The following is a 22,345-nucleotide window of genomic DNA, read 5'->3' on the forward strand; positions in this document are numbered from 1 at the left end:
CTTCATTGCCACAGATGCACTACTGGTGTATTTTCTTGTACCCGTGTCATCCAGGAGGACTGTGAAGTGTTTTACTGTTACCGTGTTATGCACAAAATCACTTCCATTTTCTGTTTTGTGGCTGTTTGTTTGGTTAAAGAGTTTGTCAGAACTGATGAGAGGGAAGCTGCTTTTTGTTCTTGGTGTCTCTTTAAATGCAACTTTAATGTAACTGCTTGCAGTGGTGTAATAAAGCACATGCAGAGCCTGTAGCTTACTTTTCCCTCTCCTTAGCCAAGAAGACTGGAAAGGTGATCATCATCGGATCTGGAGTCTCTGGGTTGGCAGCAGCTCGCCAGTTGCAGAGTTTTGGAATGGATGTCACAGTTCTGGAAGCCAGGGTATAAATTTCTGTGCTCTTTCACTTCTATACAGAAGCTTAACCAGTAACCACATTCAGGCCTAGTCCCTAAGGCCAAGTGGCCCAGCAGCATGCCCAAGATGGGCAAGCTTGTGTGTAGGTACAGGCAGCCAGATGTATTGCTGAGTGCTAAACCTGTCTCATGAGGAAAGAGTCCTGTCTGTCCTCAGTGGGAGCTGGCTAATACTTTCTCAGGGGTGGACTGTATCATCAGGTGCTTGTGTCATCAGCTTATACCAGTAACAGGTTGGAATCATATTTCTTTCATGATTAGGAACTGATGCTTCGCTGGGAAGCAGAATGCAAGTCTGTACTTGATGAAGTTGCCCATTAAATAGAATCATTGTTTGGGATTCCTATACGGTGTCAGGCAGGCTATTGTTTTGTACCTTTTAAATCTACATGAATTCTTTCCTTACTTATTACTGGGTGCTTAACAGAGGCTTTAAAGTTCTATATAGAGCTACATTTTGTAGTGTGTGAAAAATTGGAATTTATCAAATGTTTTACTTCCTGACTTCATTTCTTGTTATTCATTTGCTTCTGATAGTTTCCTAGCACAGCCTGAAATAAGCTGATTAGGTTAATGTTTCAGGCTCTTAAGATTGCTAGGGGAGGTGGGGAGCTGCTGCTCTGTGCTTCCCAGATCCCATAGCACTAGAACAAGAGAGTGCAACACTGACTGCTTGAATCTCTTGCTACCTGAATGTACTGTGGGTTTGGGTTTTTTTTTTGGTGCTTTGATTTTGGTGTCTTGGGGGTTTTGGGAAGCTGGAGAAGATATCTGCTGTAACCTGGGTTTTGTTCTGTGCATATAATCAGTCTGTAGATCTGGAAAGAGGCTATTTTAAAATCATGTGCAGTATTTTGCAGTCATTTTTCTGTGGACTGCTGCATCTCCTCTGAAATAGTCAATGTCTCAGCACCCTCACAGGGAAGAACTTCTGCCTAAGATCTCACCTCAGCCTCCCCTCTGGCAGGTTAAAGCCATTCCTCCTTGTTCAGAGCCCCTCTCCAGGTTTCCTGGAGCCCCTTTAGATGCTGGAAGCTGCTCTAAGGTCTCCCCTTCAGGAGCCTTTTCTTCTCCAGGCTGCCCCAGCCCAGCTCTCTCAGCCTGGCTCCAGAGCAGAGCTGCTCCAGCCCTCGCAGCAGCTCCATGGCCTCCTCTGCACTCACTCCAACAGCTCCAGGTCCCTCTTGTGCTGCTGCCCCAGAGCTGGATCAGGGCTGCAGGGGGTTCTCCCCAGAGCACAGCAGAGGGGCAGGATCCCCTCCCCGAGCTGCTGCTCACGCTCTGGGGGTGCAGCTCAGTGCACGGGGGGGTTCTGGGCTCAAGCACACACTGAAGCTGGGTCATGGGGAGCTTCTTATCAACCAAGACCCCCAAGTCCTCCTTAATTCAGTTTAAAGTGGTGGGAAGTCACTTGTATGTGTCAAGAATCCATAACTTCTTCCTGCTGCTGAACTGGGCTGTTGGTTCATGGTTATCCTGACAGGTAGCTGGCCCTTCTGTGGAGAGCAGGTAGGAATAATTGCCTGATGGGTTTTCTTACCCTAAAATTTAATTTCCATCAGCACAGTTGACTAATTTCCTATAGAGCTGTTGGATTTGGGTAGGAAGTTGGAGGAGGAAATCTAATATGTAACTTAATCTATTTGTGGGCAGTGAAGGGTTGGTTGTAGAATCCCAGTAGATCTCACTGTAGATGTGGTTAAATCCAGCCAATTCTATTTTTATTTCCTTTTTTCTTTTTTGTTAATGCAACTCAAACATTTTATTTCATAACTTGGATGAATTAAGAGCAAGTGTTCATTTGCAGAGGTTCTTGGCAAATCATGTTTTATTTATTGACCCTTTGGGTAAGAGAATCCTTACACCATCCCGTGGAGAAGTACCAGGGATTGTATTTGAGATGTGTTGCTGAATGTTACTGGAGGTTTAATCCATTGTGCTTTTGAAAGGACCGAGTAGGAGGAAGAGTTGCAACCTTCCGCAAAGGGAACTACGTTGCTGACCTTGGAGCAATGGTGGTGACAGGACTTGGTGAGTGGGAAGGCAAATCGTGGGACAAGATGTTAACAACTGTGAAACCTTTTGCTGTTTCCTTTCATGGCCAAAAGAATTGGGTGGGTTTGACTATCAAAAGTAGATATTTTTGTTCAGCCTCTTTGGCAGTTGGCATTTCCCATCAGTGAATGTTCAGAACAGATGGCAGCCCTCACTGAAAACTGGGATTTGTGTTGGTGACGTAGCTGGCATTGGTCACTGAAGTCGCAGAGGTGCTTGTGTCACCAGACTGTTGCAGATCCATTCTTTTACAGTTTGTTTGTGCTTAGTGGAATTCTTTGCTCTTTCTTTGGCATGATGTCCTTCTCTGTGTCTGTTCCTTTGCCCATTTCCTTTATGGTGGTATCTGTGCTGGCTTCACTGCACTTGCTGAGCAGCTCTTTCTAAAGCTGCCAATGGCCTCTGACTGAATTTCTTGGCGACTCTCATAGCTGTTCCCTTGGATCTTCCAAAGTATCAGCTGAAATTGAGCATGGAATTCTTATTTCATTGCAGACAAACTTTGCAGGAGTACTCTGTTAACTCTGCACAATGTTTTCCAGGAGGAAATCCCATGGCTGTGGTCAGCAAACAAGTGAATATGGAATTGGCTAAGATCAAACAAAAATGCCCACTTTATGAAGCAAATGGACAAGCTGTAAGTCTGATGCTGTTTTCATTAACCTTTTCAAACAGAAATAGTATCTCAAGTGTGTTTGTTAGCAGGATGTTAGCAGGCCTAGCAGGAGATGGCTTACAGGAAGAGGGGAAGGGAGTACTGAAGATGTGTGTCCCTCTTTAGGCAGTGTAAGAATATTCCAGTGTATCTGCACCTATTCTAAAACCAGTTCTTTCCACATGAGTTTTTGACTTCGAGTTTCAGATGCTTTGTGGAATCTAAGTCACTGTTTGTTCTTTGTAAATACATTACTGTTTTCCCTTAGACAGTTGTCTTGCTGCACTCTGAAACAATCGTCTGCTGTGCTGGCACTCCAGCTTCTGTTGGTGTTGCTGCTCCTTCTCCCTGAAATAGGCTTGTTCTGGCTGTTCTACTTCTGTTTTGTGTTTTAAAAACCTGATTAACCACTGTCACCTGGTGGAATGCATGCAACAGTTCAGCACTAATATTCTAGAGTTGGGATTCCCAAGCTTAAATAGCCTCTGTAGTGTCAAGGAGTGCTGTTAGAGATAGAAGTGGTATGTTCTAGTTTAGTGCTGAATCTCACACGTATATTGAGTGGAAGCTTTCCTACCTCCTGAATCTTAAATTATGGTACTAAGGGTAACTTCTTTCAGAAGACAGATGAGGATGCTTGGCTTCTTGCTAGAGGCCTGAGAAAGTGATCCTTGGCACAAATCTGGTGTGATCTATCACCTGCGTCTTTTCCTGCTGCATCTGAGTGAATAGGGTGAATATAATGAATTCAGGGAAAGCCACCAAGGCATAGTAGACAGTTTTAACAGTCAGTCTGCTCTTATGTTGGGAAGCTTCTTCCATCATCCTAGAAAAGCTGGATTGGTAGCTCTTAGTCATGCTGACCAATCCAAACGGTAAGTTACTCCACTGAGCTCTGCCAGGCCTTGTAAAGCCTTGTGATTGCATAGAGCTGTCCTACCATCAGAGCAGTCTTTTGTCCCATTGTTAAGTTTCTGGAGCTTTGATGGACACACATTCCAGTAAGGAAATCTTTGCGTGCCCATAAGTTGGTGGTGGTTGTGATTTACCAGTTCTTATTGTAGCTCTTTGGCCAGACATCCTGGCAAAGTGACTTTGTGTTGAGCAGCCCTTGGTGTTTGACCGTTTGAGAGAGCAGAGAGTATTAAATTTCTTAGCTATGTTTTTGTTGTGCTCTTGAAGTGTCACTCTCATTCAGGGCATGTGGCACCTTTTCTTTGAGTACTGCTCTAAGAATTTATCTGTGCCCTGGCTTTTGCATTCCTCTGGTTTGGGAAGTGGTGGTGGTTTCAGTTTGTGAATTTACACTGCGGTAGAGAAGGTAACCCGTGTCCCTGCTCTGGGTGCTTTTAAAGTTTTCTCTCTTCTTCTCAATTATCTTGTCTTTGAGGCTCTGAGCTTTCAGGATCTCCATTTTTCCTTTTTACTGTGAATTTCTTATTCAGATGAAGGTCTGTTCTTTTGACTCCTAGGTTCCAAAAGAGAAAGATGAAATGGTGGAGCAAGAATTTAATCGTCTGCTGGAAGCCACATCCTACCTGAGTCATCAGCTGGATTTTAATGTTCTCAATAATAAGCCTGTCTCCCTAGGTCAGGCTCTGGAGGTTGTCATACAGTGAGTGACTTCCCTCTTCATGGCAGACTTTCCTATTCTGTGGAGGATGTTCCTAAAGATACCTGAGACTCGTGATGCTCCTAGGATAACCATTACCCACTTACACAGCCGTTTGGTCTTTGCTGGGTTTTTGTGTGTGTGTTGTGTGTGGTGTTCATTGAAACGAGATAACATTGAAAGAAGATGGCTAAAGGAGCAAACATCTTTTCTTGAAAGGTTCTGAAAATAATTACAGTAACTGACAGATCATGGAATCATAGAACCAGAGAATGGTTTGGGTTGGAAAGGACCTAAAGATCATCTAGCTCCAACCCCCCTGCCATGGGCAAGGACCACCACACACTAAACTGTGTCACCCAAGACTCCATCCAGCCTGGCCTTTAACACTGCCAGATCATTGATGTAGTCTGAATTGGAGTGCAGACAGCACACTTACGCTACTTGAAAGCTAATTGTATTTGTAATTTGCCTTTTAATAACAGTAGGTAACTTCAGACTCGTGTTTCAGCTAGTCAGGTAGCTCTTATTTACAGAAATGTCTATTAATTTTCTAATCACCATGGGAGTATTTACTAAAATATCCCATGATGAGCTTTTACTCTGTTACAGTAATTAGTTTGTGATAATGGGTTTTCTCAGTATTGCAAGGATTTTATGCTGAACTGACTCTCACTTGTCACCTTTTCCAGGTTGCAGGAGAAGCACGTGAAGGATGAGCAGATTGAACACTGGAAAAAAATTGTGAAAACACAGGAGGAATTGAAAGACCTTCTTAACAAGGTTAGGTGGTGACATTTAGAACAAGAGGAGAGCATTGGGTTCCTCAGAAAGTGGCAAAATGGACAAAAACTTCCATGGAAAGCATCAGAAGGCTGCCATGGATGCTGTTCTTAAAGATCTTTTCATTTAAGCCTTGCCTAGAAGCACTGTTCTGACAAAGGACTGCATTTTTGAGGAGGGGCATGTAAGCAATTAGTCAGGAGACTGTAAAACATGAAATATGGGAAAAGAAAGGGAGAGGTTGGACATGAGCAGAGCTGTGCCGTAGCTTCCTGTAGAGATGTTGATAATGACTGAGGCTTTTGGGGGGAGTATTTTAAAATGTGAACTTTCTTTAGCACAAATCTGATTTGTAGTGCAGAAACAGTGGTTTGAGTCTAGTTACAGTGGTTTCGGTTGTGGTAGATGGCATCTTCACTGTTCCATGGAAGTTTCTCAAATTGAACATGACTGAGGTCAGCTCTCATATCTTAAGTTATTTACAGCATACTTTGTAAGAAATCAGTGATGCTGGGGTTCAGCTATGTTGGTTTGGGGTTGGTGCTGTTTATTACAGTTTCCTGTCTGTAGAATTGCATAAGTAACATTTGCTAAAACCACGACATCTCTTTGGTATAATGGCATAGCTTGAGATGAATGTCCACTTTACACAGTCACTTACACCAAATCTACTCTTTTTTTTCTCTTTCTTCCTCCCTCTTCCTGCTCCACCTGAAAAAGATGGTGAATTTAAAAGAGAAGATTAAAGAACTTCATCAGCAGTATAAGGAAGCATCAGAAGTGAAGCCACCTCGAGATATTACAGCAGAGTTCCTTGTGAAAAGCAAACACAGAGATCTGACTGCACTTTGCAAGGTAACGGTGATGTACATACACCGCTTAAGTCGGTGGTTTCTGAGGGTTTCAGCAGCCAGATAAAACTAGCCAGTATAAATGATACCACATTTCTCACTCCAGCACTCTTAAGAGGATGTGATTGATGGCAACTCTGGGTTATAATACTGATAACTGCATTAAGTACCTTTAGGTACCTGAGCTTCATATTAATATGTTGAAGGCTCACTTTTAGGTACCAGTCTGTGCTGCCTCATGTCAGGCAGCATTTAATGCTTTGAAGGCTAAATTTTAGGTCAGACCTGGTCTTTAGTACTGCTGGGTCTCACAATGGAAATAAAATCTGAATCTGAAGAGAGAAGTCCTTTCTCTAAGAAAAAGGTGGTTTTCTGAATAAAAGACTTCTTTCTGTCCAAAGATTGCAATTTAAAGAGCTCTATCTTGACAAGCAGAGTTACTCCCTCACTCTGTGTGTACCTGGGGGTAGAAATATGCCTTACAAATGAAACCTTAAAACCTGTTCTTTCTATAATAGTGAAAGACACCTTGCTAACCCAAGTCAGTTAGAACCAAGGATCATTTGTCAGCTACTTGTTCAACAGATTATAGAGTAGAATATGCTGGATTAAATGTTAAAGAAAAGAGCTTGATTTAGATTCTTAAAACCATTAATCTTCCACTGATTTCTCTTGAGATTTGCTCTAGTCTGATGCTCCATGATGTCTTTAAGGCCTTTTACATGGAAACTGATTTTGATGTTATCTTTTAATCTTATTAGGAGTATGATGAATTGGCAGAAACACAAGGAAAGCTGGAGGAGAAGTTACAAGAACTCGAAGCGAATCCTCCAAGGTAAAGATACAAACTGTAAAAAGAAATACTCAGGAAAGCAGGATTTTTACTGCTTTTCTGTAGAAACTCCTGAGTTTCAAAAAATGCAGTGGTTTGCTTTCTTTTGATTATGGTAACTCAAGGGGTTAGGAAGGTACAAATGTGAAGTTTGAACTCCTGCAGCTGTAGAACTCCTTTTCCTTGTTTTTGGAGGTGACTTGGATAAAAAGGTGGTTCTTAGCTAGGCTGCATTTCAGTAAAATCCTGACTGTAACCAGTGCCTGATAGTGGAAGCCTTTGAGATTTGAAATCCCTGTCAGTAATGGTAGCATGCCAATCCTGCCTGTATTGGCAGAATATTATTGTTTTGTGCTCTGTGTGACTACACTCGGGTTTTAGTCATTATCTTTGTACTTTGTTACTATCTATGGTACTTAAGCCGTTATTTATATAATAAATATATATGATATAGTTAATATATATTATGTGTTGTATAATTAGTATTATTAAATATATGATAAACATAAAGGGATTTTAGTATAAGGTGTTCCTGCTCATGGCAGGGGGGTTGGAACTGGATGATCTTAAGGTCCATTCCGACCCAAACTGTTCTGTGATTCTATGCACCTCACACTAGACCACGTCCACCAAGGCTGTGTCCAGCCTGGCCTTGAGCACTGACAGGGAGGGAGCGTTTACCACTTCTGTGGGCACCCTGTGCCAGCACTTTGCCACCCTCACAATGAAGAATGTCTTCCTTATATCCAATCTGAACTTCCCCTATTTAAGTTTAGACCAATTCCCCCTTCTCCTATGTAACTGTTTTTATCTCTAAAGTTAAGCGTTTGGCTTCACTGAAAATACTTTACATGAGCTCTGCTTTGAAATGTGACTTCGCTGGGTTTGATGTTCAGCTTTCATGACGGAGGCTCACACGTTTGAAACAGCAAACTGAATGTCTTTGTGTTATGTTTGGGTTTTCTCCTAGTGATGTTTACCTGTCATCAAGAGACAGGCAAATACTCGACTGGCACTTTGCAAACCTAGAATTTGCCAATGCTACACCCCTGTCTACGCTTTCACTGAAGCACTGGGACCAGGTAACTAATTCATGTATTCACTCACCAGTGCACTAAGAACTTAAACTGTGTTTATTTCGTTCTCATGGAAGCTTCTCGATGTTAACAGTTTCTAAACCCTTCAGTGCTCTCTGCTGTTGTGCAGATACTGAGCTCTTACACGATGATTGATTGATGATGAATTTCCAAGCAGCTTTTTGTTAGTGCCAGAAAAAAAACCCTGCAATAATACTGACTACTGGAAGTCCCCATACTTATTTCTTGACTAATAACCAGAATTTCAAATCTATTCAACTCACTTTTTGGGGAGGGAAGGGGAGTTTGGGGAAAAAAAAAGCGCCTTTGTGTAGATTTGCTGATTATTTTCTATTGAATTAATGTGATTTCATTATAAATCCATGTTTCTGTACATTGCTGTTTTAGGATGATGACTTTGAGTTCACAGGCAGTCACTTGACTGTGAGGAATGGCTATTCCTGTGTGCCTGTAGCCTTAGCAGAAGGCTTGGATATTAAACTGAACACAGCAGTTCGCCAGGTTCGCTACACAGCATCAGGTAAAGCAAACCCCTCCTCTGGAAAACTGCTCTGAAGGACAGTGCTCATCGAAATGAGATTTCAGTGCTTCCAGAAGCAGATGTGAAAACTGATCTCTTACAGACCCTCCCATTACATATTTTGGGTTGGATAAGTCACATTGGTGATCATAAGGAATTATGAGGAAGCTCTTAGAGATGTACTGATCTTCAGTGGTTTTTACTCATTTCTGTGGCTGGTTCAGCATGGTGCTTTTCAGTTATATTTGCTGATTCACATTCATGCTCCCATTCCTTTATTCAATGATTGAAGTGTTTGGAGTAAGAGGTCTTGGACTGCTTTAAGACTTGGTGCCCCAGGGTCTGGTATTAGAAGTGTAAGTGAATGTCACATGAATTCAAGCAACTGGAAGGACTGTATCTTTCTGTTGTTCTTCTAAACACTGGACTTGGGAAACTCTCAGCTGGGAGAGCAACTCAATGAGAGGCTCACTGCCTACTTGCTATTTGTTTATGCATATATTTAACTATATTTAACTGGCCTAGATGAACCTTTAGGCTTATCCCAGTATGGCCATTTTCAGATGCTGTGTAAAATGCACTTTCTGGAAGTGAGCTATGTGGTCTGTAACGTTCAGTAAAAGTAAAGTAATTGTTAGTGTAAAGCTCTCTCCATAAATGAAATGTTTTCTGATGTGGATATGTCTTTATGGGAGTTTCTCTGATTTTTAATGCAATGCTCTTGATTCCTGGCCCATGGAATGATTGTTTTCTCTCCCCTTTCCAGGGTGTGAAGTGATAGCTGTAAATACCCGATCTACGAGCCAGACTTTCATTTACAAATGTGATGCTGTGCTGTGTACTCTTCCCTTGGGAGTACTGAAGCAGCAGCCTCCAGCAGTACAGTTTGTGCCACCTCTTCCTGAGTGGAAAACTTCGGCAGTTCAGCGGATGGGATTTGGCAACCTTAACAAGGTGACTTGGTCATTGAGGGAGCTGCAGCAGGGCAGGGGATGCTCAGGAGGAGGCAGGCTCAGTCTGTGTGCTGTAGCTTTCGCTAACCAGCAAATCTGTAACCTGCAAGAGCACACTAACCTGTGGAAGGCAGTGTTTTTTCTGTGCCCTCCTCCTAATTCCTGATTCTTTTTGTCTCTAGGTTGTGTTGTGCTTTGATCGTGTCTTCTGGGATCCAAGCGTCAATTTGTTTGGTCATGTTGGTAGCACTACTGCAAGCAGAGGAGAACTTTTCCTGTTTTGGAACCTGTACAAAGGTAGCTGTGGTGCATCTCTGCTCTTGCCAGTGTCTTATTTGTGAGTTTCAGATCTAGAAAAGAGCATTTTTGGTTGGTGTTCACATATGGATATGATAAGAAAATAGTATTTGTAGGAAGACAAGTGGAAGTATTGGATGTGCAGGTTTCAGTGGGGCAGACTAGAGGCTTTGCTGTAGCTCTGTTCTTGCTGAGCGTTACCATTCCAGCTTGATGGGCTGCAGGGCCATCCATATGGTTGAGATGCAGTGGAAATGCAAGCTGTGGTGTCTCCAGTGGATGAGCTTGTTTCCTGTTTTGAGCAGCAAAGCAGCCCTGACTAGACTGTGAGCTCAGACTGATAGATAACTTTCGAACTCCTCTCTATTAAGTGCTTAAGCAGCAAAAGGTGTTGCCCTGCCTGTTTCTGCAGCTGGACTTTGCCATGAGTGGTTTTGTTTTCCCTGCAGCCGGTGTCTGCCACCAGAAGTTGTCAGAAGATGCTTTCATTAAGCATGCTGGTTTTGTCGATTGCCATGTATCATGCTCAGAGCAAAGCTGTGTGTACAGTGAGCACTATTAAATGAGTCCTTTTTCCTGCAGATGACTGTTTCAAGTACCAGAGGGCAGGGCAGGTTTTTCTTTCAACTGGGGAAAATGGCTGTGCAAAGAAGGGGCCCTTCTAGGGTATTTGTTAAAATACCTGTAATTTAGGGTAATTGTTCAAATGTTTGGTAAGAGTTGACTGGAGAAATACACGTCATGAGCCTTGGATAAGAGGGCTGTTTGTGTGTCTGCTTTTGTGGCTTTAAGATGTCTCTATTACATACTTAACAGGTAGTATTGGGGTTTTGGTTTATATAGAAAGACCATCTCTCATACAAAGGGTCTGCTACTGGATTCATCTTGTGTATTTCTGTAGCCGTAGCATTTTGGGCAGAAGCTGTTTAAACTGAACAGATTGAACAATCCAGAAAACAAATCCAGAAGCAAAAACCCTACAACTATGACAGGACATCCTGTATTAGCTCTGGGGGCGTTCTCTGAAGGTCTTCTGTTGGCAGAGAACTGGTCTCTGAGAAGTATTTAAAGGTGGGTGGGTGAATGAAGTGGAACTCAGCTGAGCAGACTGCGTGTGCTTGTATGGCTGTGGGTGAGCTGTTGTAGTGCAGACAGGAATCCTCCCAGTGGTTTCAGTCTGTTTGAGGCAGTGACTGCTGAGAACCTGTAGCCTCAGGAGCACTGCATGTCCTGGGGCAGGGGGCCTGTGCTCCAGGTGCCTCTTGCTCCACTGTGCTGTTGGATTACTGAAGTCTCTTTCAGGCCAAGGCCTGTTCAAGTCCAACTTGTCAGATTAAAATGATTGATGGCAGTGATTCAGTTGTGTTTTCTCTCTCCTTCCCCCCACCCCAGCACCAATTCTGTTGGCCTTGGTAGCAGGAGAAGCAGCAGGAATCATGGAGAACATCAGCGATGATGTCATTGTTGGACGGTGCCTTGCCATCCTCAAAGGCATCTTTGGGAGCAGCGCTGTGCCTCAGGTCAGTGCAGACAGCATCTTCAGGTACCTCCTCCACGGTTTAGAGTGTGCTGGGTTCTAAAGGTACTGCCCTGTGTGTGTTCAGGGGTTTGTGAGAAGAGGTTGTTTGTAGGTTTGGGGTGGTTTGGGGGGTGTTGTTTGGGGCTGTGTTTGTCTGGGTTCTGGGTTGGTTTGAGTTGGGTTTGGGTTTTTTTTGACTCCAGCTTTTCCAGACTGTCAAATACTTCAGTTCATTTTCTGCCTTTTACATTCCTGGGGTTACAGCTGAGCTGTCCATGGCTGGTGACAGCGCTGCTTGGGTGCTCCCTGCCATGGTCTGCACCTTCTCTAAAGTACAGTGAAGCTCTTGAGCAGTGAACTCCACAAGAAACTGGTTTGGCTGGAAAAGAACTGAAGGGGGAGGAAGGAGTAAGCAGCAGCTGCGTGCAGGAGGTTCTCATGACATAATGCAAAGAGTCACGGTGCTGACAGCAAAGCAAGTCATTTACCTCACTGTGTGTGTTCTCATGGAATACAGACTTGGGGCCTCCGTTAGTGTTAGCCTGAGGGCCTGGTGTCCTTCATTCTTGCAGTTTGTGCAGTTTGTGTTTTGAAGATCTGTAGGCCCTGCCCTGTGACACCAACTGAAGCTTCTGTCTTGTCTCAGCCTAAGGAAACGGTGGTGTCCCGCTGGCGCGCTGACCCCTGGGCCCGGGGCTCCTACTCCTATGTCGCAGCCGGGTCTTCTGGCAATGACTATGATTTGATGGCTCAGCCAATTACTCCAGGCCCAGCCATTCCAGGTGCTCCGCAGGTGAGAGATGGCTCTGTTCTCCCCATAAGGCCTCAACCAGGGGGATGTTTCTGAGTGATTCACACCCATATCTAAGCACAGGTTTAGGTCACCTGCGTCTTCTGATGATGATCAGAACCTGTACAATAATTCAGTTTTCCACCCATGATTTCTGCCTGCCCAGGTTTGGTGTCATTTCTTTACTAGAAAAAGGACTGGTTTACTCCAAGTCAATTTGGTAATATCTGAACAGAGTATTATAATGCCATGCATTTATTGTGTTCATACTCCATATTTGTGTTGTCCATCACCATATTTAAGTGAGTTGTAGTGATTGGAAAGAGGGTGAAGGTCAGAGTGAGAGGAACAGGAACCAAAAGGTGTCTCCCAGACTGGGAGTGAACCCAGTGAGGCATTAAGTCATCTCCAGTTCGCTTTGAAAGGATGAGGTTTTGAAAGCAGTAGCCATTCTGGTAGCACAGCAGAGAAAGATGTGCAGCTTTGGCTTTATTTGGGGTCTTTTTCTAGCGATACAAATCATTAATAAACATAGCTATGGATAACATTATTCTCTGCAGCCTACAACAGAGGAAGTTTTTCTCCTTTATTCTACCTAGAGGACGTGTATCGTTCTTCTCCAGGTGTGTTTGCTGCAGGCTCTGGAGGAGCACGAGCAGGCCTTAACAGCGGTGTTTGTTCTCTGCTTCCCCAGCCCATTCCTCGCCTGTTTTTTGCGGGGGAGCACACGATTCGCAACTACCCCGCCACCGTTCACGGGGCTCTGCTGAGCGGCCTCAGGGAAGCCGGGCGCATCGCAGACCAGTTCCTGGGGGCCATGTACACTTTGCCTCGCCAGCCTACGCCGGGGGTCCCCCCACAGCAAGCTGCCGGCATGTAAGGGAAGTGGAAGGTGTCAGAAGAGGAGGGACAAGACCCCAGTGCTGCTGCTGGGGACTCTGGGGTGAAGATACTCACACAGTCTGCAGCAGTGTCTGCGGCAGCAGCTCAGCCAGGAGTTACTGTGAAACACTTCCATTAGGATGGCCTTACAAGAACTGTGGCTCGGCAGAATCCCTTGGAGCTCTTTGAAGTGTCAGTGCACCCAGTTCTGTGCTGCCTGCACCCAGTTCTGTGCTGCCTGCACCCAGTTCTGTGCTGCCTGCACCCAGTTCTGTGCTGCCTGCACCCAGTTCTGTGCTGCCTGCACCCAGTTCTGTGCTGCCTGCACCCAGTTCTGTGCTGCCTGCACCCAGTTCTGTGCTGCCTGCACCCAGTTCTGTGCTGCCTGCACCCAGTTCTGTGCTGCCTGCACCCAGTTCTGTGCTGCCTGCACCCAGTTCTGTGCTGCCTGCACCCAGTTCTGTGCTGCCTGCACCCAGTTCTGTGCTGCCTGCACCCAGTTCTGTGCTGCCTGGTCAGGGGCTTCGTTTGGCTCTGTAAATACTTCCTGAAAGTCAAGCTTGTAGCTGGAGGATTTTCTAGGTGGGTTTGTTTTGGGGTTTTTGTGGAGTTTTGTTTTCTACCTGTACGTGCATTTACAATTTGGTAACTGCACAAGGGCAGCTGTGCCTATACCTAGGGGCTTAGTGTAGAATTGATGTAAAACTTCTGTGGGTGCTTTTTTACTGTTTTGTTTTGAAGAACAGTATTTATTGACCAATTCTATTCTTACCTGGCATTTGAGAATCTGATGCAACTGTTTTCCCCCCTCCAAAATGTCCATTGGCTGCTACTCTGTATGCATCCTGTTCTAGAAAGCAGGCTGGTATTACTAGGAGTGTGCTAAGCATACCGGGTTATTAAATACCTTCAGCAAAAGAAATCATCAGAATTGGGTATTTGTAAGTTTAAAAATGACTTGTATTTGTTTCTATAGAAATAAGAGTTGCCCAGGCAGGAAGTGAGCTGAAGGACCTGATCTCTTGGCATCTGTATGCTGCATGGAGGCACTCTGTGCACCTCTTGCCTTCGTTTCTGCTAGGTTTCTGAGGTGATGCTGCAGCTGCCATTGTTGTGCTCCTGGAAATCACTTTGGTTTTGCTGCTTTTCCAGGTATCCAGCTCTTCTCACCTTCCTCTTTCTGCAGTTTATTTCTCTTTCATCTAAGCATGGTCTCTGCTCACACTTTCTCTGTTCTCACTCTGCGGCCCTGTGTCTGTACACGTGCAGTCTGCCCTTGTACCTTCTGTTCTGCCAGAGGACCAATACTTCCTTTTGTTCCATGCTCATTCCTCTAGAATTATACTACCCACATTTCCTCCTGAGAAAGGTACCCACAGACCTGACTGCAGCCCCTGGTTGTTTATAACTATTGTCTTTGGCCACAGACTCTCCATCTTCTAGCATCTTCTGACAAGCTCTGAGAAGGGGGAGGACCCTGATGTGGTGGGCAGTAGCCTGTGAAGGGGCACAAACATGAAGTGTCAAGGACTAAACCCATTTGAAGTGGCTGGATTTGGTGCCTGGGGGGACAAGCTTTGAACCTGAACCTCTGCCTAAATGAGTGTGACCACCCTCCTATGCTCTAACTTGGCAAATGTCACTACTCAAGCCCTTTATTGGAAGGGGCAGTCCTCAGCAGCATGACTGATCCTTGCTTTCTCTACGAGACAGACTTTGTGATGGTTGCTCAGGAAACTGTCACTGAAGTGGGGCAGGAATTAGGAGTCCATCAGGCCACAGAGGAGGGGTGTCTTAGGGGGTGAGTAAGAGTAAACGGGGAGTCATTTGAGATGCAAGCCTCAGGTAAAAGCCTGTCAGCAGAGCAGTACTACCCAGACAAGTGCTGTTCCAGAGTGAGAGATGCAACAGGCCTTTAACAATGCACTGGCCATTGGTTTGACTGAGGGGAGCTCATCTTTCACCTCGTGTACCAGACTGTCCTGCTTTGCCTTTCCAAAAAGACATCTGAATAATGCACCTGAGATAATAGAGTGCACAGATGGAGTTTTAGGTGGGAAAGCGAGGAGTGAGAGCGATGCAGGTGACACCATTGCGGAGCTCACCGTGTGCAGAAGATGCCCAGCACCAGCTTTCTGTCCTGGCTCTACAGCTGTGGGAACGGGAGCTTGCAGCACCTCCTGGCTAAGATCCACTTCCTCAGACTCCACTAAAAGGTGCGACCCCAACCAGCATCTGGGGCTGGGTGTCAAACTGGGATTATTCCTCTGGACTTGATGCTTTTGCTTAAACTGCCAAATATTCATCAGAATTCTTTGTCCTCAATTATATTTCATTGAAGTGCCTGTACCACTGCTCTGCCCATGCAGAATCCAGACTGCTTCTGTAGGTGGAAGGGCATTAACCCTCAGAGAGGGTCCTCAGGCATTGGGACAGGCGGCCAAGGTAGTGGTGCCTGAAAGTGTGTCACAAACCGTGTATTTGATGCCCTCAGTGCCATGGGTTAGTGGTGGCCTTGGCAATGCTGGGGTAATGGTTGAATTTAATGATCTTAAAGGTCTTTTCCAACCTCGTTGATGCTACGATGCTGTGGCCAAACCTCGGTGCTGCCGTGGCTCCGGGTACCGCTCGCTGCTGCCGCCCTGTGGCCAGAGTTGGGTACTGCAGGCGGTGCCCCGCGCAGGAGCCGGGCCGCTCCCGTTGTCCCCGGTGGCCGCGGCCCTGCGCTCGCTGCTGCCTCCGGAGGAGGAAGCGCCGCCGCCGCCGCTGCACGTTCAAGCCCAGGGTGCTCGTGGCCGCCGTCCGGTGCGGCAGGGTTGGGGTCTGCGGGGATGAGCCCGAGCAGGAGCCCCCAGTGCGCTTCATTCTCCCTTAATGAATCTGAGGCTCCTCGGATGCTCCAGCCCCGGCATCCTGCGCCCTGCCTCTGTGCTTGTCTCCCTGCCTTTGCCCTGGTTTCAGCTGGAGCTCGGTCAGTTCTCCTCCTAGGATCAGGTGAAGCACTAAGTTTTACCTTTACTCTGAGAACAACGCTGATAACACACCGTTGTTGTTCAGTGGCTTTTACCCCCATCAAGGACTTTGGAGTCTCATGATCTGCCAGTGCGGAGGGGCACAAGAAGTCAGGAGGAAGCAGAGACAGGACACCTGCACAAGCCAAAGGGATATTCCATCCCATAGCCTGCCGTGCCCAGTATAGAAACTGGAGGAGTTACACTGAGGATCCTAATTCACATTGCATCTTCATTCATAGACTTAATCTTTCATGAGATTGCACCTGGATGTGATTCTTCAGCCTCTTTTGTTATTATGTTTTATTGTATCTGCTGTATGTATGTGGGGACTGGAAATAAAGCAAACTCGGTGACTTTCAGACAATCCAATGCTATCCAGCCTATGATTCTGGACTGTAGCTTGAAACACATGGTATCTTCTCTTATCCTCCTCAGTTCACTTCTCACAGCTGAGCCAAGGTAAATCAGTAAAGTACAACTGAAAGGACAGCAGAAAACTTGCCAGGAGATAGAAGAATTGAACTTCAGGAGGCAGGATTTGTGTCTGAGTTCTCTGCCCAGCAGGTACAAAGATGCCTCGCATGGAAAAAGCACTTACTCTGTGTTACCTTTCCCTTTCCTAGGAGGCTTCAGGGGTTTTGTGTTGCTCTGTGCTGCCTCTCGCTGCTTCTGGGCTTATCTTTCCTTTAGGCTGTGTCCATAGAGAACACGAGTTCATTTAACACAGTTGCCTGCAGGGGCAGACAGGAGCTGTGGAAAACGCTGCATTCAGTGGCAGAATCCCTTTGCAAATTGCCAGACTGCTTCAGCGTGTGGATTCCCTGACCTGAACCTTTGGGTAACCGGTAATAGCTTCGTATCAGTGGTGGATCTGTGCACACGTAGGTGCTGCCTTCTCTTTATACACGGTTGCTGCCTTTAATTCATGCAGGTACAGCAGGGAGCCCTTTGCTGACATTTGACTGATGCTCCCCGCACTGCAGTGATGTGCCAGGTAACTTACACCCTCTACCATTACAGGGGATTACCATTGCATGTCATTTACCATTGCATGTCATTTACCATTGCATGTCATTTACCATTGCATGTCATTTACCATTACATGTCATTTACCATTACATGTCAGTCATTTACCATTACATGTCAGTCATTTACCATTGCATGTCATTTACCATTGCATGTCATTTACCATTGCATGTCATTTACCATTACATGTCATTTACCATTACATGTCATTTACCATTACATGTCATTTACCATTACATGTCATTTACCATTACATGTCATTTACCATTACATGTCATTTACCATTACATGTCATTTACCATTACATGTCAGTCATTTACCATTGCATGTCATTTACCATTGCATGTCATTTACCATTGCATGTCATTTACCATTGCATGTCATTTACCATTACATGTCATTTACCATTACATGTCATTTACCATTACATGTCAGTCATTTACCATTGCATGTCATTTACCATTGCATGTCATTTACCATTGCATGTCATTTACCATTACATGTCATTTACCATTACATGTCAGTCACCATTACATGTCAGTCACCATTACATGTCAGTCACCATTACATGTCAGTCACCATTACATGTCAGTCATTTACCATTACATGTCAGTCATTTACCATTACATGTCATTTACCATTACATGTCAGTCATTTACCATTACATGTCATTTACCATTACATGTCATTTACCATTACATGTCATTTACCATTACATGTCATTTACCATTACATGTCATTTACCATTACATGTCAGTCATTTACCATTACATGTCAGTCATTTACCATTACATGTCAGTCATTTACCATTACATGTCAGTCATTTACCATTACATGTCAGTCATTTACCATTACATGTCAGTCATTTACCATTACATGTCCTGTATCAGGACAATATAATAGAACTGATGCCACAGCCCTGAGCTCCAGTATCTCTGAGCCAGGGATTTGGGAAGCAGGATTGCTCTTCTCACTGGTAATAGACCTTTGGTATTCCTATTAAATGCTCCTCCTCTGTGAATTCAGTGCAGGTGTTCAATGGTGCTCACCAGGTAACTCAAACCTGGTGTTTGGTTTGTGACTCTGTTACTTGATAAATCTGTGCCCAGGTTTCAGTCTTTTATTTGTATCTCGGACAGATGGCTTTAAGGAATAAGCAGGATAAATGGCAGCACAAGTTTATTTGAGGAAGGTCTGCTCTCCATCTGCTCCTGCACTTCACAAGCTGAGGGAGAAGTTCTCAAGTAACCCTGAAAACCACCCCTGCCTGCATGCTGCTCACCTCCTGGCTGCTCAGGGCCTTTACTGCTCAAAGGCCTTTGGAACCTACTGCAGAGGCTGATTGTGTGCGCTCAGGGGTCTGAAAGGTTCCTCACTGCACTGCTGCTTCCCTCCCCTCCTGCAGAAGGGGGTGGTTTTCACCCTGAGCACCACCAGCTGCCTGCCCTCCCTGCCCTGCCTGCCCTGCCTGCCCTGCCCATCCATCCCTGCGCTGGTCCTGGGCAGCTGCAGCCGGGTGCTGCTGTCTCCCAGCACCGATGCCGATGTCGTCTCTTGTGAGTGCCCCTTTTATCCCCCCCGTGTCTGTGTGAGTCTGCAGGTGGGGTTGCACTGGGGATGGGGAGGACGGGTGGGACGTTGGTGCCCTCTGTCACAGAACCCCAGCTTGGGTTGGGTTGGAAGGGACCTTAAAGCTCCTCCAGCTCCAACCCCTGCCACAGGCAGGGACCCCTTCCACTGGAGCAGCTTGCTCCAAGCCCCTGTGTCCAACCTGGCCTTGAGCACTGCCAGGGATGGGGCATTTACCACTTCTTTGTGTGTCCCACAGAGCTCCACGCTGTCCCTCTGGGCCTTCTCCCTCCTGCTCAGCTCCATGGAGATCGTCTCCAGCATCCGCTGCCTCCTGCTCACCCTCCACCTCCTCCGCCTCAAGCCACTGCTGCCATGGGATGCACTGGAGGGAGGTGATGCTGGTCCTGGGCTCAGCCCTGAGCAGGGCTTGCATGGACCCGGCTGGGCTCAGGGGCTCTGGGATAGGACTCGCACTCATCCTGTGCCTTGTTGGGCTCCCTGCAGGCAGCCCCTGGGCAGAGCCCTGACCCCAAGCAGCGCCTGGGCTTGCTGAGGCTGCACAGTGTGGGTGCTGCCTGGCTCTGAGCAGCCCCATGGCTGTGCCCTGCCCTGCCCCAGTGCCTTCACAGCCCCACAGCAGGACCCCACTGTTCCTCAACCCAGCTCCTGGTGGAGGTGTTCTTTCGATGCCATCAGCCAAGACCCATGAGCCCATCCCCATGGCCTCAGCTCGCCTGGGGCTACACCGAGGGAGGCAACTGGTCTGGATCCAGATGTTTGAGGGATGCCCATTCCCCATTGATGCCTCTTTCCCACCATTGACTGCACTGACACAAACTTTATTCGTAGGTATTAAAAGACAATGAGTGTGTCCCTATCCCCGCGGCCCCTGCCCGTGTGCTGGCTGTGGGGAAGGGGCTGGCTCGGCCCCATAGCCATGTCTGCATGCATGGGGGGTGCTGGGGGTCCCCAAGTCCCTGTGTCTTTGCCCTTGTGCCAGGGATGCAGCGGTGGCTTCACCATGAATCTGTGCTCATGTCCCCGGTGCTGTGGGGACCATCCTTGCTCAGGGCAGACCCTGCTCCATCCTTCCCCACGCTGAACCACTGTGGGAGCCGCTTGGCCATGGGGACCATCCCCATGGGTCCCCCCTTGCCTCAGCCAGGCTCCAGCTCTCTCCCTATGGGGCATGGCAGTGGGGGGACTACAGGGGCTGGGCAGGGGACCGTGGCAGTGGCCAGCTGCAGGTTGGGGGGGGGTGGTGTGGGGCTGTGGGGGTTCCATGGGGCTCAGAACTGCGCAGCACCGCTGGGGTCGCACTGCAGCAGGCGCACGATGGACGGGTCGCTCTTGGCACCTTTGATGAACTCCTCCAGGGAAAGCTTTCCTGTGGGGAGGGGACAAGGCTCAGCCTGGTACCCATCACCGCATCCCGGGGGCACAGATGGGATCAGAGCCCTCCCAGCACCCGGGATGAGCACCCTGGGGTCCGCTGAGCCCCTCTGGCTGCTGGGGCTCTCCCCCCCGTGAGCCATTTAATCAGCGTGCGTGCAGCTCGGTCTAAGACCCCCGGCTTTAGCTGTGAGACCTTTCCCTTAATCCCTCCATCCCTCATTTACCATCATTGTTGGTATCCATCTGGCGGAAGATTTTCTCCGTTCTTTTCTCCGGGGTCGATTCATCTTCGGGCATGGTCATCACGGACGAGACCATTTTGTAGATGGCCTGCGAGTGGGAGGTTGGGAAAATGGGGGGGTGCAAGGGGTTTGCTGTCACCCATCTATGAAAGGGGGCCAAGCTGTGCTGGAAACGGGACTGATGTTCCCTATGGGGAGCTTTGGTTGGGATGGGTGCAATCTCCACCACCAAGCCCACCTCCCACCCCAAGGGTAGCACACAGGAGACGGCCACTGCGGCAGAGAGGAGGGGGGGGGCTCGGTACCTGCACGATCTCCAGCATCTCCTCCCGGCTGATGTAGCCGTTGCCATCCAGGTCGTACATGCTGAAGGCCCACATGAGCTTCTGCTCCAGCTTCCCTCGGGAGGTGACGCTCAGCGCGATGATGAACTCTCGGAAGTCGATGGTGCCGTCGCCGTTGGTGTCGAAGGTGCGGAAAACGTGCTCGGCGAACTTGGAGGCGTCGCCGTAGGGGAAGAAGTTGGCGTAGATCTTCTTGAACTCCTCCACGTTGAGGATCCCGGAGGGACAATCCTTCAGGAACCCCTTGTACCAGCCCTGCAGCTCCAGCTCTGAGAACTCGGTGTTTTCCCGCAGGTCCTGCAGCATCTCGGGACGCAGTTTGCTGTTCTGCTTCCCCATCGTGCCCGGGGGTCCCTCTGTGCTGCGGGAGGGGAGAGGGATGGGGCAATGCTCCCCGATGCACCCCGTTCCATCCCCTCTGAGCCCTCAGGGACCACCCAGCGCCAACCCCTTTGTGTTTGCGTAACAAGCCCCTATAGCCCATCAGCACCGTAGGCAGGTGATAGAGCCCGCAGCAGGAGGGGAGGGGGCCGGATTTGGGGCTGGTTGGGGCGCTGAGGCCAGCCCAGCTTTGGGGCTGCCCGGATCTGGGTCAGCTCCCTTGGAGGGAGGGTTATTTTCAGCTCCTCCACTGCCTCCGTTAATATTTGATGCCCCCGGTGGGCACCGGAGCCCCAGGCAGGGCTGGGGGGCTGCAGGGCTCTGCTCGGGTCCCCCCTCTACACCCCCGGGGACCCGGCGCACCCCATCCCATTGGTGTCACCCCTAGGGAGCTCTGGATGGGTGCCCAGTGTCCGGCCATGCACCCCGGGTCCCCACATTGGGAGGCTTGGGGGGGGCCTTCACCCACTGCCCCACCCCAGTTGTGTTGTGACCCCTGTGTGGGGAGAGGGGGGGGCTTCAGTGCCTGGACCCCCAAAGAAGGGGGAGCCCCAGCACCCCCAAACCTCGCATCCTTGGGAATCGCAGGGCCAAAAGGACTCCCCAAGAGGAGCAGCCCAGCAGGGCCGGACCCCCCCTGGCCCAGTTACAAGGAGCTGAGACCCCCCCCATCACCCCCCCCCCATGGCTCCATCCCCGCTCCCGCAGCCCAAGGGAGGATCTGCGGGCTCCCGCCCCACTTGGGGGTCCCCACCCTCACTGCTTGGGGCTCTGAGCCCCGTCCCCGCTGCCCGGGGTAGGGGGGGACGGGACCCGGCTGGGTCTGAGCTCCCCGGGAGGGGTTTGCAAGGCCCCCCCCAAAGCGGGCACCATTGAAGATGCTCCCGGCGCGGGGGGGGGCTGGACCCGGGATTCCCCCAAACGGGCACCCCCGGAGCGAGCGGGATGAGGGGACCCCCATGGGAGCTCCTCCCCCCCCACTCCCGGGGTGCGTTACCGGTACCCCCGCAAACGAGACGTGGGAGGGGATAGGGGGGCTCCGCATCCCCGGACGTGCCCGGGGCTCGGTCTCTCCGGTTCCCCCGTACCCCCCCCCCCAAACCGGTTCCCCC

General features: G+C 48.2%; 2 protein-coding genes across 2 annotated transcripts in view; one reads left to right on the forward strand and one right to left on the reverse strand.

The window, feature by feature from the left end:
• The window catches only part of LOC133223181 (lysine-specific histone demethylase 1A), a 29,049-nt gene extending 14,777 nt beyond the window's left edge, over positions 1–14,272 (forward strand). The window contains exons 7-21 of the mRNA XM_061373657.1: positions 274–380; positions 2,363–2,444; positions 3,011–3,105; positions 4,596–4,738; positions 5,428–5,518; positions 6,239–6,373; positions 7,131–7,204; positions 8,172–8,283; positions 8,686–8,818; positions 9,585–9,772; positions 9,954–10,068; positions 11,461–11,588; positions 12,234–12,380; positions 13,072–13,469; positions 13,760–14,272. Of these exons, the coding sequence (XP_061229641.1) occupies positions 274–380; positions 2,363–2,444; positions 3,011–3,105; positions 4,596–4,738; positions 5,428–5,518; positions 6,239–6,373; positions 7,131–7,204; positions 8,172–8,283; positions 8,686–8,818; positions 9,585–9,772; positions 9,954–10,068; positions 11,461–11,588; positions 12,234–12,380; positions 13,072–13,257 (1,736 nt within the window). The 3' untranslated portion in view covers positions 13,258–13,469; positions 13,760–14,272. The remainder of the gene's footprint in view (positions 1–273; positions 381–2,362; positions 2,445–3,010; positions 3,106–4,595; positions 4,739–5,427; positions 5,519–6,238; positions 6,374–7,130; positions 7,205–8,171; positions 8,284–8,685; positions 8,819–9,584; positions 9,773–9,953; positions 10,069–11,460; positions 11,589–12,233; positions 12,381–13,071; positions 13,470–13,759) is intronic.
• Positions 14,273–20,144: 5,872 nt separating this feature from the next.
• HPCA (hippocalcin) lies at positions 20,145–21,228 on the reverse strand. The gene is made up of 3 exons (XM_061373706.1): positions 20,814–21,228; positions 20,491–20,596; positions 20,145–20,258 (listed from the first exon to the last, which is right to left on the reverse strand). Exons 1-3 carry the CDS (start codon positions 21,189–21,191, stop codon positions 20,161–20,163), a joined length of 582 nt encoding a protein of 193 aa, XP_061229690.1. The 5' UTR covers positions 21,192–21,228; the 3' UTR covers positions 20,145–20,160.
• Between the last annotated feature and the right edge of the window lie 1,117 nt (positions 21,229–22,345).

Source organism: Neopsephotus bourkii, unplaced genomic scaffold, assembly GCF_033783945.1.
Source record: "Neopsephotus bourkii isolate Nb327-2 ecotype Australia unplaced genomic scaffold, CSIRO-AGI_Nbou_v1 NB_1632, whole genome shotgun sequence".
NCBI classification, from domain to species: domain Eukaryota; kingdom Metazoa; phylum Chordata; class Aves; order Psittaciformes; family Psittacidae; genus Neopsephotus; species Neopsephotus bourkii.

What these genes read in the sequence shown, in the direction of transcription:
- HPCA (XM_061373706.1), bottom strand. Translation starts at nt 21,191, where the DNA reads ATGGGGAAGCAGAACAGCAAACTGCGTCCCGAGATGCTGCAGGACCTG. An exon ending in AGATGCTGGAGATCGTGCAG is followed by an intron (nt 20,597 to 20,813) that starts GTACCGAGCCCC and finishes TCCCACTCGCAG; the next exon opens with GCCATCTACAAAATGGTCTC. An exon ending in GATGGATACCAACAATGATG is followed by an intron (nt 20,259 to 20,490) that starts GTAAATGAGGGA and finishes CCCTCCCCACAG; the next exon opens with GAAAGCTTTCCCTGGAGGAG.